The sequence below is a fragment of the Semicossyphus pulcher genome, unplaced genomic scaffold (assembly GCF_022749685.1).
Source record: "Semicossyphus pulcher isolate SPU_LCO1_2020_fin unplaced genomic scaffold, fSemPul1.0.p SCAF_1, whole genome shotgun sequence".
In the NCBI taxonomy this organism is placed as follows: domain Eukaryota; kingdom Metazoa; phylum Chordata; class Actinopteri; order Labriformes; family Labridae; genus Semicossyphus; species Semicossyphus pulcher.
Genome location: NW_027211603.1, coordinates 17,270,206 through 17,288,114, shown reverse-complemented (window position 1 = coordinate 17,288,114; position 17,909 = coordinate 17,270,206). Strand labels below are relative to the sequence as shown.

The following is a 17,909-nucleotide window of genomic DNA, read 5'->3' as shown; positions in this document are numbered from 1 at the left end:
TTCTTTTGTTAACAAGAGCCAGTTATGAATTAAGCCGCAACATCAGGCTCCCAGATTCACAAAAAGTGTACAGTCCAACTCAGAAATAAAAGCCTTACAAATCTGCTGGAGTTGTTGTTCCTGACGGTCTTGGCGTTGCCAAAGGCCTCCAGCAGCGGGTTGGACTGCAGGATGATGTCTTTGACGTGCTGCAGGGAGACAGAGGCGATGAGCTGTTAGCTACGTCACAGACCGACCGTACAGCAGGTTGAGCTAGCACACACTTCACACCCTCACTGACGGGCTGGCAAGTACTCCTGGAACTTTCCACTCATATTCAAACACACACACACACACACACACTCACACATACACAAATGCAAGTCCACAGACAAGCCAACAACGTCTGGTTGACATTATCTTTCCTGTGAGCCATCTGCATGTCAGAAACACATGAGGTTTAAATCGGCACAGCAGACAGAGCTCGTCCCACTTCTATTATTGTACACAGAAGTTGAATGGAAGTTACTCGGAATTTTTGAGCTCCTAAATTTAGTCTGTAAGTGTGCTACATTGCAATAATTTACTTCTCATTCCAATGATAAAACCTTGTAGATTTAGATTTGAGATATTTACAGAGCTTCAAAACAAACTGAATCGTACAAATAATAACTCTACAATTCTCAATTAATATGTTAAAATACCTTCTTTTAAGAACGATGTAAGACTATTGACAGATATGATTAGTCTTGTGTTATTATGACAATGCTCACACTGATAAACAAATACTTTACTGGCAGGTAGTTATTATCTATTCAAAACTACTCTCACTCACACATGAACAAAACTATAAACACGTTGCATAAGAATGCATGTGCTGTACTCAGCATACCGTACAATGTGTGCCACGCTGAAGGGAATAATGTGAACATGAAGTGATGCTGATCGGGAGGTGGAAGAAGTGGTCCAAGTTTGTCTATTGTGACTCATTTGTTTAAACAAACAATACAGAGATAGTTATTTTCAAAAGTAGCTTGTGTCCCTTTTTTATTTATAACTTGCAACTTGAAATACTAAAAAAAAAAGTTAAGTATTACACATCAGGTCTAACCAGTCAAACTGTACTGATAAAATCTACTGATAAATGTACAGTCTGGAGATGATTTCTAACGTTGCCTTGCTGGAAGCAGCTCTGAGTGGATTAAATATTAAGACCCCTCTGCCATCATGGTGCAGGCATTTCCTCATCAAACTTTAGATCTTTACTGAGCTTAGGAAGTGGACATCTGCTGGTTTGGGGGGCTGCCAGATGGCTGAAGGGGGGCTGGGTGAATAAGAGGCTGCTGATGGGCTGATAATGGGGTATAAGGTTGAGGATGATAAGAGGAGGATTGGGTCTGAGGAGAGGAATACGTGCAGGAATGATGTTGCAACAGGTTATTTGATTTCATGATGATTTCCTCAAGTTGTGAATATTGTTATTTCAGACCATAAAGTTGCACATCACAAAAGACTGTCTCTTTAAAATATGATTTATTGCAGAGTGATCATTCAATCTGTGCAGCTCAGCATGTCATACATCTCTGACGTCTCACCAGCTGTTACACAGTGTCCCAAAAGACTCCTCTCACCTGTACTTTGGGTCCGCCCCCCGACACTCTGGAGATGTAGCCCATGATGTATTTGGCTGCCACGGTCTTCCCTGCTCCGCTCTCTCCACTGAAAACAGACAAAGAACATGTTGTCTCATATGTTTTATCTGAGCTTCAGAGTCAAAAGCTAATCTACTCCTTGCTTTCAGCGACTGCATGTGGATTCAAGAGGAAAAATCTAGCGTGTAGCAACACCAGGAAAATAATACCATATATATGTCTATTAACTATCTATTCTCTCTATCTATATCTATATCTATTGATATCTATTTAGACTTAAAGAATATTGCAATTTAGCAGTTTGCAGGTTTATGTTATGTTGGTTTGTGTGTGTTTTTGAACACTCCTTCCTACCCAAAAGAGATGACCTTGAACTCATCAGTTGTACTGAACAAGCTGAGTAAACGAGATAAATCTCAGCTCATGCTTTCACGTGTACTAACTCCATTTGCTGAACAAACCAAAAATTTTGTGCCACTAGAAGCACATTTCAACATTTCAAGGCTGATTGCCTGTGAGGCTACGGCACATCTGGGCAGACGAACGCTGCGGCAATAAGAACATTAATCCCGTTTTGTCACATTCACAGGTTTTTCCCCTCGTCTCTTTTCCCCATCACCCTTCACTCCTTCTTGTCTTTCACTTTGCCAGTGTCATTTATTTTGACGTATGAGGTTTGGCTGCAGATGATGGTAAAGTCTGTTTTTTTCTTTCTGTGCTTAAAGTAGAGTCAGGTCTGTAATGCCTGTGTGAGAAACACAGCTGCAGACTGTTAGAGGCCGCCAGAGGAAGTCATGGGAGCCACTCTATTACACAGCAGCCTCTATATGGTTGGAACCCTCCCCCTATGTACCTCCTGGTTTCTCCCAAGTCCCTTTGCATTGTCTGGGCACACTCAAGTAACAACAGGAAACTGATATGCTGAGCTGAGGTTTTACTCTTCATGTCAGAAGCCCCGTCTGGGAGCATTGTGTGTTTTCCCCATGAAAGTTATTTTCTAAAGAGCTATTTTTTGAGCCCACAAATGGGCGGGTCTCACTGTTGCGGCGATGAAACGTTAAGGCATTGTCGGCTTCTGCAGAGATTTATTAACCAAACAAGGGCATGGGTTTGACGATGCACAGCAGAGGCACTGAGGTGTGAGCTTTAACTTTTCGTGAATCATTACTGACACCAGCTATGAGAAGGATGCAGGGAACACTGACTTCTGACTGGTGGTTTTTAATCTCAGAAGGAATGATGCATTCCCTTAGACATAGCTGCTGCCGCATGTACAGTGAGTTCAAATAGTTTTCTGTGACATTGTGTTCCCAAAGTCTTCAGAACATCCGGATCTTCCTGTGTTCAAGCTCCTGGAGCCGGTGTCCGACTGTTTTAAGGCTCTATCTAACAGACCAGAAGAGGAGGACAGAGTTTAGGAATTTTTTTAAATCAATGGACAAAACTTGAAACGACAAACAACAAATCAACCACTTGTGCCGACTTTTGAAGCCATAACTGTGGTTGTCTTTCATAGTTTATTACAGCTGATATATTAAATAATATTATCAGACTGGATCAGGCAAAAGGTCTATACTGAGGTCTTAAAACATGTTAATCCAAGCACAGTGTGGAGAACAGCTTAACATGAAATATAGTGGTGACAGGTTCGGGTGTACAAGTGTTAATAAATCTGCTGTCCTACTCTTTCCTGACATGTTTTTAATTGGCAACACGTCTGACTGTTGGTACAATTCAGCGCCTCAGCTGTTAAGTCAGAGAGCAATTTTGAAGCAGCACAATCAATCATATATTGAGCCTAAACTGCTGCATTCATCATGCACAATTCTTATAGAGAAGAAGAAGACCGGGTTGGTGCATGACATTATGTGCAACAGCTATGGGGAACACTATTCAGTTCAGGACAAGACAATTGTATTTATATTGCTCTCTTTTTTTTTTCATTTTTATTTTTTTTTGGCTTATTTATAGGACAGCTGAGGAGAGACAGGAAATGAGGGGAGTAGAGAGTGGGGGATGACATGCACCAAATGATCGGCAGACCGGGAGTCGAGCCTGCGATCAGTGCTTCTGTAGCCTCTGTACACGGGACGCCTGCTTTACCAACTGAGATAAACCAGCGTCTCTATATGGCTCATTTTCACAAATCACAACTTTGCCTGGAGAAGCTTTACAATCAGTACAGCGGAAGACACCATCTATTCTTAGACAGATAAACACTACCTTAGGGAAGCAGCAAAGACTGAATGAACACCAAACTAAAACCAGCCACAGCATCAACTCAGATTCAGATGATGGTTAAAAAGGGATCGAGACGGTCATACACATCTGACTCATGGATGCACATTTAAAAAAAGGAAAGAATAGGCCAGCATGCACTGGTCAAACCTGCTCTTTTTGTAGGAGTAGGTGTAAAGAGCTGTTGTTCATGTGAAGTGTTGACTGAAAGAGTGAAATAAAAGCCCGCTTCGAGGCACAGAAACTCGGTGTGAAACTGAGGGATTGTGTGTTTCTGACCTGTGCTAGAAACAGATGTGAAGAAGGTTCTCAGATGACAAAAGTCTTTTAAAGATGTCACGGCTCAGATTTCATTGAATAGTTTGATGGGAAGTGCCAAACTGATAACCTGCTACAGTTTATCCCCTCAATGTGCGATCCAGATGTGCTGGATATCACTACATCAGTCACATGCTAAGGTAAGCAGATAAAAAGAAGGCGAATTAAACACATAAAAAAGAGGCTAAATTTCCCAATAAGAATAGTCACAACTGCTCTGGCTCTTGATCTCTAATTCACACATTTCCTTGTAAATGTGAAAAAGAGCTAACGCAGGCCCGTGCTGACCGCGCTGCCTGGCCAGCAGTTCCCAGCAGCCTTTGTTTGCTGAGACCTGGTTCATCATAAAACCACTTCCACGCTTTTGTTTGCTGATTTAGTCAATCACAAAATCCACCTCAGTGCCTTTATGTGGGAAACTGAACTAGCAACTGCTGGCTGTCCAAACAACGGGGGGAAAGTGCTGAAGCAGGGTTCATTCATCATGAGGTAAGCACTATAGTAACCACTATGCTGCTCAGGTGACTGTGCCATACATAGCATAAAGCCCCGATCATGACACCACAGTTTTCCCCTCTGCAGCTTTGTAGCTCAAAAACATTCACAGACAAACTCACACAGGCTGTAAAAGCACCTAAATCCCTCTAAATGTAAACTGGCTGGCCAAAAAAATAAAGTCACCACCTGGGTTTAACTAAGCAAATAGGTAAGAGCCTTACATGGGGTATTTACTGCAGTGATTAATATGTTTCAGCTGGCAACAACTTATTTAGCCCTAACTGATGCAGTGAGTAGCTTCTCATTTCTAAAACAACCATGTCAGAAGACATATCCTGTGGTCGTGGAAAAGATGTTGCTCTTTTTCAGAAGGGTGAAATTGTTGGCCTGCGTCAAACACAGAAAACAAGGAGATGCTGAAACTACTAAAACTGGGTTAAGAACTGTCCAACGCATTATTAAAACATGGAAGGATAGAGGTGAACCATCATCTTTGAGGAAGAAATGTGGTCGGAAAAAAATCTTGAATGATCGTGATCAGAGATCATTTAAACGTTTGGTGAAAGCAAATGGTAAAAAAGCAATAGTAGAAAGTCAGAGCATTTCCACACGCACAATGCAAAGAGAACTCAAGGGATTGGGACTAAACAGCTGTGTAGCCTAAAGAAAACCGCTCATCAGTGAGGCTAATCAGAAGGAAAGGCTTCAATTTGCTCAGGAGCATAAAGATTGGACTCTGGAGCGATGGAAAAAGCTCATGTGGTCTGATGAGTCCAGATTGACCGTGTTCCAGAGTGATGGGCGCATCAGGGTAAGAAGAGAGGCGAATCAAGTGACGCACCCATCATGCCTTGTGCCTACCGTACAAGCCTGTGGGGGGCAGTGTTAAGATCTGGGGTTGCTTCAGTTGGTCAGGTCGAGGTTCAGCAACGTTATGTGCCCAAAAAATGGGCACTTTGCGCAGCGGCCCGACTCTCCCATCATCAATACAAAATCTTGGCAAAAAATGTACGCAACTCTGGACAGAAATAAATGTTGTGACGTTGCATAAGCTTATCAAAACGATGCCACGCCAAAAGCGTGCCTCAATCAAAGCTAAAGGCGGTCCAACTAAATATTAGAGTGTGTGACTTTTTTTGGCCAGGCAGTCTATGAAGAAAGAGAGAGATGTGGGCCAAGGATCACGCAGGTGTTCTTCCTGTTTTTTTTTTCTTTTTAAACCAGGAAGTTCTTCAAAAATAGCTGCTATAATGACTGCTTTGTTTCCAACTCACATCCTGAACTGAGGCCAGATCCAGCTGTTAACTCTGCTATTTCTTAATATGGTAGTCAGGGCATTTTCCCCCTTATTTTACATTTCAATGCGGATGAAAAGATTTGGAAAAACGCCAAAGAATTACGTCACTTTCAGTCAGTCAGCTGTTCAAAATCATGCAGTGGAACCTGTTCTGTTCTCGTGTTCGCCTCCCAACCAGCTCGGCTTTTGTTTGCACACCTCACAGATCACATTGTAAAGATTTCTATCACCGGCCTTTGTCTCACCGTCTCTCTCATCCTGAACATTTAGAGACTTGAGTGTGGTAGTGGCATTATAATAAAAGGAAAAATGCTGTTGTGTGCTGCTTCATATTTGGATGTCACGATTTGTTTTACAATGCGTAAAGAAGGCGGAGGATGAGATGTGATTAAGGTGATATAAGTCTTACCTGATGATGACACATTGGTTCTCGCTGTCAATCATCATGTTCCTGTACATGTTGTCTGCCAGAGCGTAGATGTGAGGAGGGTTCTCATACTGAGCCTGAGAAAAGACAAAATCATTTAATTAAAATAAAATACATTAACAGCTTTTTTTGTAAAACTTTGTGGTGTTTGTTAAAGACCAGAACACATTAAACCAAAGGTGTTACTGTAACTAAATCTCCTGTAAAGAGCAAAACCAACAATCAGTTGTTTGTATTTTATGATCAAGTATTGTCTTTGTGTAAACAGTCTAACACAACTTGTTCCTCTGTGTCATACACCTTGATTATTGTACAAAAAACACATTAGTTCTCCACAGTGTTACACTGGGTGACTGTCCCTTAATTAAGAAATTATTAATAATTAAGAAAACTGCAATAGTATATTTTGACCTAATCCTGCAGACAGTGTTCTGCTGCCAAATGTGGATAATTAGGCGACTGAAAATAATCCTCAACCAATGCAAAATTTACAGATTTTGATTTTTGAGTTACTTTAGGTAAGAACTGAAATTTCCCAGCTGATTCATGATATTATTGAGACTTTTTAAAGAGACGGACATGCAGAACTTGGATCTGCTGACAATAAGAAAAATAATGACACAATGTTTGTAATGACTTATTTTAAAGACAATAAAAGGTCTGCACGGATCTTCATACATAAGACAGGTTACCCCCACCAAAGATTTTTGCCCACCAAGTTGGCGCCTTAATGACTGCTTCAAATCTGACCTTTCCCCTGGAATTTCAACTGATAGCACCGAGCAAATCTGAACCCAGTGCACTTATCTACAACTACAATTTGTCAAACTGTTGAATTTGGCATGTGTGGTGCTGAGTGTTTTCACAGTCAGTCTGGAGTTTAAAAGTCTACCAGTGTTTTCCTGGCTTAAGGAGACAAGCCCACTCTCAGCCGGCCGGGCCAACAGAGGAGGCAGACTTCGAACAGGCTGTTCTGTGAAGGTTCTGCCAAAGCCTTTTCAATGGTTGAGTCAAGTTTCTGACAGAAACATCTGTGCCAGCCCGCTGGAAAGTCTGCACTGAAACTAACCTAATTCACTTTAAAACCTTTGTCCTTCTGACTGTTTCCATCTAAATGTCCAGGTGCATCAGTGCTTTTACACATGATGTGTGTTTCCTGGTTGGAATCTTTTAGACTACAAAAATTCATTTTAAAATCAGACAGCATCGTACTTACCGCGCCCTGATACATCTCAACTTCTTTTTCCCCAAAGTATGGCATCTGCTTGAAAGGGTTGATGGAGATGAGCACAGGACCAATATATGTCTGATGAGGTTATAAATTAAAGATCTTACAGGGAAGACAAACAAATGAGCAAAACAGCAGCGCACCACAGTAAAAGTGCAAATGTGTAAAACTTTCTCTTTTTTTAAAGCGAGAGTTCAAAGTATCTACATTACAGTTTAAGAGATTATCAAACTGTAGGAGAAAGGGTGCCATGACGTCTTCAGTGCAGCAGTGCAGCAGTGGAGTATTTGGTGATCGGGCCTGAGCCTAAATAAGTATCCAGTGCTTACAAATGACTGAGAATAGACCGACCATGTAACACAGTGAGGTTTTATGCCCTGTAGCCAAAACGCTGCTCAGGGCAAATAAAGCTGCTATTGTGGGTGGCCTACAGTGACCCACAGCCTTGGCAGAGAGACCTCACAGTTACGGCTATTTATTGACCCAAATCAAAGGCCTGACGCAGAGATTTCAAACCCCAAACTGCCAGCGTGCACTAACCTTCATAATCCTGAGCGCTGCAAGAGTGTGGATCAAGTTTATGTAATAAGCTGCTTTGTGAACGCTCTGGGTTGCTTTTCAAAGAGGTTATTCATTCATTCATCAACTCATTTTACGTCATAAATGGCTCATGTGTGAGTGCGTGGCCACAGCTGCACTTCGGAAACCTCAATTTGGCATTTGGGCAAAGTACTGTATGAAAATGATAGATTTCTAAGAGCACCATTTGATTTCCTCGCCAAAATAAAAGAAGACACATGCTAGAAGTTTCTCGCACTAGTTCTTTCGCAGCACAGAGAGATAAAACTTAGGAGTAAATGTGACTTTGGTGAGAGAGCAGCACTCTGAGGTCTGGGTGGAGGTACGCACACAGAGGCCCTTTGCCCCCTGCACACGGCACAGCCTCCGTGTGAAGGCGTTACCTCCCTACACTGAGCTATTACTCACTGCTTCAGTGACGCTATGAATGACCATTCAGCTATTCTGGGAAACGCCGGCCTGGGACGGGGCTCAGATATTTCTCGCCGGGTTGTGAACTGCGACTGCGAGCAAAAGGATACAAAGATGTAGTCATCCATGTATCTCTTCTTGAGGTTGTCCACGATGGCGTCCTCGTTGATCTTGCTGAGCAGCACCATGTCGTCCACGCCGCTGTGTTTGACATTGTGGCTCTGCCAGTGGTACCGGTAGTGCCCCCTGCTCCCCTGCAACAAAACACACACAATGTACAATTGTTAGTTGAGTCAGAAAGACACAATGAGATGGGGTGAGGTCATAGAAAGTCTGACATCAAGGTGACACAGTTGTTCAGCTACAGGGCTGAATTGTGGGCTTTACAGCGCACTCAGAGGTTGTGGTTAAAACACACGGTTGAGATAACAGACAGACTGCAATCCAAGGGGAAGATTGTTATTCTTACAGCAGCAAAAAGTCATATTGTGCACATTTTGTGAAAAAGTGCACGCTCAGATTCCCAGAAGTGCTTTGTGTTATTTATCCAAGTGTTAAAGATGCTTGGACCCCACTTTTATCCACATCCTAACAGTCTGGTTTCTCCCTTCATTCTTGTTTTTTTGTTTGAGCTGAGTGAGTCTCAAGAGGGCTGAGGTCATCCACCAGGCGCTATGAGTCAGTGTTGTCTGGCTACCGTGGATGAGGGTCACAATGTGCTGCGAGGAGGAGTGAGTCTGTTTCTCCTGGACGGAGAAACACTGAAAGCCACAGAGACCATCCAGCACATTAGTCAACGCACAAGTTAACCCCTGACTTCCTCCGTCTTCAGTGAGGAGGAGAGGGAAGAGGAAGGAGCAGAGGGGCAATCTAAACAATACCATCAAGGAATAATAATAGTCATTCATAATTTAACAGCGTGATGCTGCACTGTATGAAGCGGAAGTGTTTCGAGGATATAATCTTTTAAGAACACATTATTTATGTATATTTCTACACATATTGGTGGCATGGCTCTTCAGATTGCTTTGTCAATCTGTCAGCTTGTTGGTCCACCACCTCAGACTGACACATTTTAACAACTATAAGATAAGTAAGATAAGCTTAGTGGCCTTTTTATAAAATGATTATGGGATGGATGCCATGACATTTGGTTCAGATATTTGTAGTTCCAAGAGGATGAATCCTTCTGACTTTGGTGAACCCCTGACTCATCAGAACAAGTTTTTAGTTTGTTTGTTTTTTTGGCAAATGACCAAAACTATCATTCCCATCAGGCTTATCAGCACTTTGTGCTAGGGTCATATTCATGTTCCCTGGGTCCTGTGCTTTCCGGGGTGCTATGTTAACTATTATTTTAAGAGATTAGTAAGGCCAAACTAATTGAGTTGAAATTGCAAAAGAACAAAGGGAGGTGGGTGTTTCAAATGCTGTTTAAATGGGTCAAATCTGTCGGGCCACGGTGGAGATAACAATGAGTAAACTCTGTTGTCTGCAAATTTGAGGCCATGAGTTTCAAGTATTGCAGCAGCTTTAACCTGTAGGTTGTTGACGGCAACATACTGACTCAGGAAAACAAACACTGCACACTTGGCCTAGGGATAAAACAATGCTGGGAACATAAACTTTGAAGGGTCTCCTTATTGTGTCGTATATAGAACATATAGAGCTGAGAACACAGATATGCTCCTCCTTTTTTTTAATGTTCGTTATTAGTTAATACATTTAAAGTTAACATGGTAAAGATTATCAGCATTAGCATGTTAGTATTTTCATTGTGAAAGTGATAGCATGCTAATGTTAGCCTGGTGCAGCCTCAGTGCTAGCATGGCTGTAGACTCTGGTTCAAGATAATAATAGTTAAGTCCATTAAGTGGCTGTTTAGAGGACATTTCTTGAGCACATGGAGTTTCCCCAGTTGTCTTTTAAATATAGATGTTCCCAGCTACTTTCCCTGAGCGCTTTAAGTACCTTTCATGTTTGTGTGTTTAAAAGCCGAGGGTCAAAGTCCATTCAGTCCAACACAGGTTGGGTAAACAATCTCACCACAAGATCCAATAAGTAGCTGCAGCTACCTCTCTGTCCTGGGAATATTTGACTAGCATAAACACTCAGCTACCAAATAGACCTTTTGGTGAGTGACTTTTCAACAGCTGTTATACTGAGGTCAACATTTAACTTTATTTAAACATGAACACATTCACGAAAACTGCGCACAGTAATTTTTCATGACAACGTTGTCATGACAACGCTCAAGAACAGCTACCAAATGGAGCTTGATTGAGCTTCGGGGCCTTAAATGTATACTAAACGTTTTGATTTTTAATGTTGTAGAGGCTAATTTCAACATTATACATTATTATTATAGCAAATACAGTATAACACAATGTCGTCACAGATATTAAGCAGATGAAACAAGCAAAACTATGTTAATATCAAGTACCACAAAGTAACACACTATACAGAATAAAGCAGTGGAAAGTTATTTTGCATTTAGCAATTAAATCTAAATTACTTTGCCAAGGAGGAGAGCCAGCAAGCTTTTAATATCCTCCAGAGTGACTTTATTCTGTATAACAGCAAAATTAGAAGTGCTTTACAGACTCGGTCGTAGCATGGGAAGAAAGTTTACAGCTTTTCTGCCTAATTCATTGCGGATTTTCCCTCGGGAGGGAAGCAGCCAATTATAGCTGGATTAATCCTCCAGATCACACCCATTAACATGTTTTATTGCTTTGTAGGTGCAGCAGGGGGAGATGCTGACTTCCTTAGCAACTATGACGTGGTGATGTCACTCTCAGGGACAAAAACAGCTCCAGAGAATGAGGAGCTAGAAACACACACCTGCATCATTTTGCTTTTTCTGACCCAAACCAAGTAGAGAGAAATAGAGGCAGTAGAATAACAATAGGGGTACACAGAGTGACAATATTAAAACTTCACATATAATATTGAGCAATATTAAGAGTATTAAGAGAGTTTAAGGCAAAAATATGAAGTGTTATCCCTAGCTAGAAAGGCCCATAACCTTCTCCATAATCAGTGTCTGTTTTTCACTCATAGACTTAAATCATACTTTTATTCAGGCAACAGCTAGTTATCATTCTGCTGCCCCCTACTTATAAAAAAGTAGTACTTTGAGAGAGAAAAAAGGCTCGAAAAACACAAGTTTGGAGCAAGTTCTGGCCCAACCCCTAGAGAAAACAATTGAACGTGCTATATTTAACCTCTCTCTGCTATGTCTGGAATGACAGTGAGCACATTCAAGAAGGGAGAGGTAATAAGCTCTATACGTAGGAGGTTAAAATATTCACAGGGTTGTTTCATCTGTTTTGATTTAGGCCTTTTTAATGAGGCAGGAGGACTATGAAAATATTCCTACTTGCAGCAGTGGACTAAGGGAGTAGCTGCAGAGGGAAGATGGGCTGCACTTTTACACACAAAGACATCTGGGATGTGCCTGAAACAAGCACACTCCTCTGGCTGCTGCTGCTGCTGCTGCTGCTGGCTGCTGAGCAGCACCACAGCAGCCAGGGGTGGAGGGTCGTTACTGAAGGGATTGTATGAGGGTGTTTGGGTGGAGGGTCACTTCCTCTACAGAGATTTCTGCTCTGTGCTGGGCTTTGAACCATTCATGAAAAAGTTTCTTTTGTATTACCATTTAATTTGAACTGCTCCACTGGTTCAGCCCAGACATTTATTCTCATATTTTCTTTTAATGTGTGACACAGTGATTAAACAAGTGTAACCCTTTAAAGTGTGTGGCTGCTATAATCCTTTTTTTAAACTTACACTAGCTGTGTGATGTTACTTAAGTTTGCAGACGATGTTCTTGTATACAATGGGAATTGTTTAGGCAGTAAAACTCAGCAACACAAATATGTTATTGTGAATAGAGTTGCAACCATAAGTTCATAAGTGACCAATTACAGTATTTTAATAATGATTAATAAATTGCTTGTTTCAGCTTCTCAAATGTGAGGATTTGCTGTTTTTCTTTCATGAATAAAAGTAAATGGAGAGTCTTTTGGGTTGAACTGTCAGTTGGACAAAAGTAGTAATTGGAAGACGTCACTTTGACCTCTGGTAAAATATTTGGCCAATTAATCGATAATGAAAATAATTGCTCTTTACAGCACTAATGATCACAAAAAAATCTTTCTTGGGGGTGCTGGTTTAGCTCAGCTGGTAGAGCACACTGATCACAGGCTCGACTCACTGGTCATTTGGAGCACGTCATCCCCCACACTCTACTCCCCTCACTTCCTGTCTCTCTACAGCTGTCCGATATAATAAGGCACATGAAAAAAAAAAAAACATCTAAAAACATTTTTTTTTGTAGTAATCATAAGAGCAGCCCATCAATACATGCATGCAGAAGGTAGTCTTTGCTCACACAGAAGCATCTGCTTAGATGTAGCATGTGTGTCAGTATAGAACCACAGCATATGCATTTCAAAGCAGTAACTTTCCAACAAATGCAATTTCATACACATGACTGAAAATAGATTGATTTCCTGACACTGAAAAACAAACAAACACACACACACACACACACACACACAAAAACACTTCCACATGGCATAAGTGTATTCTACGGGGGCCATAACAACACCATCACCATGGTACCACAGACTTCCCTCTGAGCACATCAACAGACAAGCGTATCTAAGAGCCGAGCATGCAACATAATCTAATGTCTTTTGAAGCAGTCTAATCTAAATCTAAGATATTTTCACTGATGCTTTGACTTATGGAAGAAGAAATCAGTGAACACAGTTTTGACCTGGTAAGTTTCCCGTCTGAGAATCAAAGGTAATCAAACCAGGAAAACACACTATGGAAGCAGACCTTTTCCCAGAAGCGAATACAAAGGAATTTCAATAAGTCCTGATCCATAAGGCCAGGGTTTCCCTCCATGCAAATACCATGCCCATATATGGAGAGTGCTTAGCAGCTCTGGCCCGCTGTACAGGAAATGACTGGGTTTGATTCAGGATCATAAGCGGCACTTTTCCCCTTATTTCTCCCTTCTGGGACGTTCTCCTTTTGCACACCAGGATTTGACACACAGTCCACCATGTGTTAGGGCCGTCTTGCTGCTCTGCCCTATGAGGGAAATCTGGATGAAAGCCAGGCCTTCTCTTTACTAAAATAAGAAAGTTGTTTATCACTCTGAACCAAAAGTCTGGAGAAATCCCACAACTTTGATGGAAGCGAATGACTGAATTAAAATGTGTCAAGCTGACCAAGAACCGAGCTGGTTTTCATCAAAAGTCATGAGTTCAGCCTCTAGAGCTAAATCTAGCTTAAGAACAACACATCTCTTGTAAGCCCTCATGTACTAGAATGGCTGTGCCACCATGTACCTGCTTACTCCACCTAATTTCTAGAGTAAATGCTGCCTTAACATTTTCCAGAAACACTGATATTAAAGACAGTTTTCAAAAATGTATAACTACATGTAGTACATCGAGCATGTATAAGTGTGTTGTGTTGACGGAAAAAATCTAAAAGGCAAATAAGACAACATCTCAAATTTTAGATTGTTAAAGTTCAAACTTCATTTCAACTTTCTTCCTTCCTAGAAAAGTTAACAACAACTGATGATCAAAGAAAAGGTAATCGGTAGCCGGTAATGTCTGTGTGATGGAAAGGAAACTAAAAGAGCCGAGGACAAAGCCTCGAGTAATCTAATTAGGTAAACATGTGTCACAAATTAAAGCACAAATTAAGGAAACTTCCAGTCATGGTGGATGAGTCCAAAGAGACTCTCAGTTCAGACTCTCAGTGAAATTACTATGGTGTTCTTTTTTGGTTTGGTTTCTCACAGAAAAAAGTAGAAATGCACTTCCTTGTTTTTACCATTAAGACCTAATCTTTGGTCCAAATGTGGGCAAAAATGTCACCCTGCCATTCGGCTAAAGCACCAGATCGATCATCTGCTTTTACCTGCAATAAAAACAATGCTCCTGAAATAGATCTTACCACAGTGCACCTCAAAGACAAGTGTTCCCTGATCTTTAATATTTTAGGATTTCTGTGTTCACTTCATGTTTGTCTCTTTGGCTTTCATTTTCAAACAATCCTAAAACATCCAATATCCTGTGAATGCAACACTTTTTCAACTTGACTCTCTAATTATCAGATTTCTGAGCTTCCGTGAATGCATCAGCTCTGTTATCACATAACCATGGTATCTTTTAAGACAAAAAAAGGCACCTAAATGTCTGCTTCAGAGATTACCAATGAAGGAAGAAAGTCTGAACTCTCTGCAAGTTCATTGCTGCGGGAAAATGAAGCAACAGCAACCTTAAAAAAGGAAGTATGCTCCAGAAATGTTGTGTTTAACATTTAGAGGTAAAGACTCTCTATATATAATTGAAAGTAAACTGCCTGAAACATACAAAAACATTGGTCAGTGCTATAGACACTCTATAATTGCTACCAAGAAGGTCCACTCTTCAGGAAGTCAGTAAATATTTCAAACACACTTTCACGCCAGACATGTGTGGGTTGATTTTGACACATTCCTCCTCCTCCTCCTTTTTGAAATCATGAAAGTATCTGGCATGATCTAAACTACACAGATCTTAAGGAGGTAGAACTCTGTAAACAGCATTTCCACCTGGTCTGAGCTGCTTGTGTCTGCACTCCCTCCAGCATCACTCTCTGTGTGTAATCAGGCCAGATGCAGATAAAACTGCTGACGGAGACAGTCGACCTTTCCAAGGCAGAGGGACAAGATCAACAATGACGGGAGACAGAGTCAACAGAAGAAGCAGAGTGTGTGTGTGTGTGTGTAATATGTGTCAGAGGGGCGATGACCCACAGTGTGAGACAGCCTGAACTTCTGAGGGATGGGATGCTCATTAAGGTCACACTGAGCCCACACACTCACACACACCCACACACACACTAGCATCTTCGTCTCTAAATTGATGTTAAAACTGCGGATGAGGCTTGAACTTGATTAAAGAGTAAATCCAAACTGAATTACACAGAGCAGAAAACTGTTTCAGCACGACTCTCTAAACTGAAACTGCTGATGAATAAAGAGCCACCAGTTATACTAAATATTTTACGTATGCAAACACAGTTATGACTAAAATGTAAATGATCACTTTAGCCATGTCTCCCACAACAGGCATTGTTATTAGAGGCACGCAATTGTTTCTTTAAAGTGTTAAAGTAGACAAAGCAAAGTTGAGAATCGAGCAAGATTTAACTTGAAGCATCTCTGAAGATGATCTGACTCTCTCTTTAAATATCTTAATGTGTTACTTATAATCCTTGGCAGTGTCAGTCGATTATTCTGTGATTCCAGGAAGAATTTAGCAGAAATCCCCCAAAATATCTTATACAGTATTTGATAATTGTAGATTTAGGCACATCTGTCCCAGGCCATCACATACTGTGACATCACTGTCAAGAGGTGGCCAAAAAGGGACACGACCAGATTTCTTTCTAGAGATATGTCACCAAATTTTAAATACTTGCTGTAAACAGTGTGAGGTCACTGGGATATTCTGATGGAGCCACAGCATTCAAGTGTAATTTCTAACATAAAAAACAGCTTTGAATTATAGTTCATAGTTATAAAAGCATAACTGGAAGATAAACTCTAATTCTGACAGACAACCCAACCTTGTGGTTCCACAGCCAGTGGCCCATTGATCGCATAAGAGGCCTCAGATTTACTTCACATTGAAAACACATATTCAAGTTCACATTGCCAAAATTGAACTCAAGGAAAAGTGGTGAAAATTCCCACACATTGATAATATGTGGAGTCTTAAAATGGATGGCATTCTCCTTTAACCCTTATTTAACCCTTAACCACAGCCATGATGCCAGCAGGCCTCATCAGACTTACTTCATAACAAACAGCAGAGCAGCATATTAGCCAACACTCATCAGACTTTGTGAGTTAAAACATCTCTGACCTGAAATATTGTCTGTTAACAATCATTTCCTACGAAAGCAAAGACTTGGTGCCAAAGTTGCTGGAAATGATGCCTTCATAGGGCTATGAAATGCTTGGAAAATGTGAGTTATGACTGTTTTTTTCCTGTAAATGATGAACACCTGCATGTGCAGCAGAAGATAACAGGGAGCAGAAACCTCAAGTTCACTTTGTATCATAACTTCAGTGTTAACAGTGGTCACTGCATGTAAATGGGGCAGCAGAATGAATAATGCAGACCAAGCAGCCTCTCTGTTTTCGTGTCTAGATTTCTGACTCTGTCATGGATCTGAGCTGCTCGAGGGCACATTCAGGGGAAGAATGAAAAGAAATATATTCTTCTGCTTGGGTTTGGTAACATGAGCTCTGACTGGTTGTGATGATGTTATAATAGTGTGGCTGCAGGGCAGGGCTGAGCGCTGTCCCTCCCAGAGACAGAGGACATAATGATCAAGTGTAAACAGATACCGGACGACTTCTAACACATCTCAGGCAGAACTACACAAAGTTTCAGCTTCACCGCGGCAGCACTTCACCATGGAGCTGCTGCGTTTTAAACATCTCCAAATGAATCTGTCTCTTAAATGGATACCAACAGCAACAAGGCTGCTAATAAAACTTTATATCAAAGACAATGTGGTTTAGGGTGGAATTCAGCTGTAAAAGAGACAAGACACATGTCACCAAGCTGCCTCAGTAGTGGTTACATGTAAACTAAGCAGTGGAAACTCATTCATAGCCAAGCCTTAGACATTAGATAGTTAGACACAAATTTATTTTACTCTTTCGCTCTATACTGAGGAGGGAGGAAAAGCTTAACAGGGTGAATCACACATAACACTGAAGCAGCAGTATGTTTTGTACAATGCAATAAAACCGGGCAGGGCTTTCTGTTTCCTGCAGCTGATGAATTATTGTGATGCATCCTTCCCTTCTTATGAGGTAAAAAGACAATAAAAATCTGTGATTTAGAAAGGAAATCTTCATAATTTGGATGTTAGCAATTTACCAAAGATGGCTTTGATACAGTCAGAAGGGCAGCTTGCTTTAGGTTACATAGATAAGCCTCCAGGAGCCAAGAGCAGAAGGTTCCTCTAGTTTCAGCTCTATGAAGCTACAGTAGCAGTTTACTTTATCAAAATGCTGCAAGGAGAGAAGCAAATAGCTGAAGTCTGCTAAAAGGTGATGAAGTGGTTGTTTATTCAGAACAAAATATTTTTATTTAAAACAGATCAAGTAGAAAGACACCTCCAAGATATAGTAAGAAAACTGTCTTTGAAAAACACACCAAAATTATTGGAATTCTTTCTCTGTAT

At 41.0% G+C, this 17,909-nt stretch overlaps 1 protein-coding gene across 2 annotated transcripts in view; it reads right to left on the bottom strand.

Annotated features, from left to right (window-relative positions):
* The window catches only part of myo1ea (myosin IEa), a 49,167-nt gene that overhangs the window by 25,517 nt on the left and 5,741 nt on the right, over positions 1–17,909 (bottom strand). For both annotated transcript variants that reach the window (XM_069657846.1, XM_069657847.1), the window contains exons 2-6: positions 8,738–8,881; positions 7,626–7,715; positions 6,392–6,486; positions 1,611–1,698; positions 99–188 (exon numbers count right to left, since the gene is read on the bottom strand). In XM_069657846.1, coding sequence (XP_069513947.1) covers positions 99–188; positions 1,611–1,698; positions 6,392–6,486; positions 7,626–7,715; positions 8,738–8,881 — 507 coding nt within the window. The remainder of the gene's footprint in view (positions 1–98; positions 189–1,610; positions 1,699–6,391; positions 6,487–7,625; positions 7,716–8,737; positions 8,882–17,909) is intronic.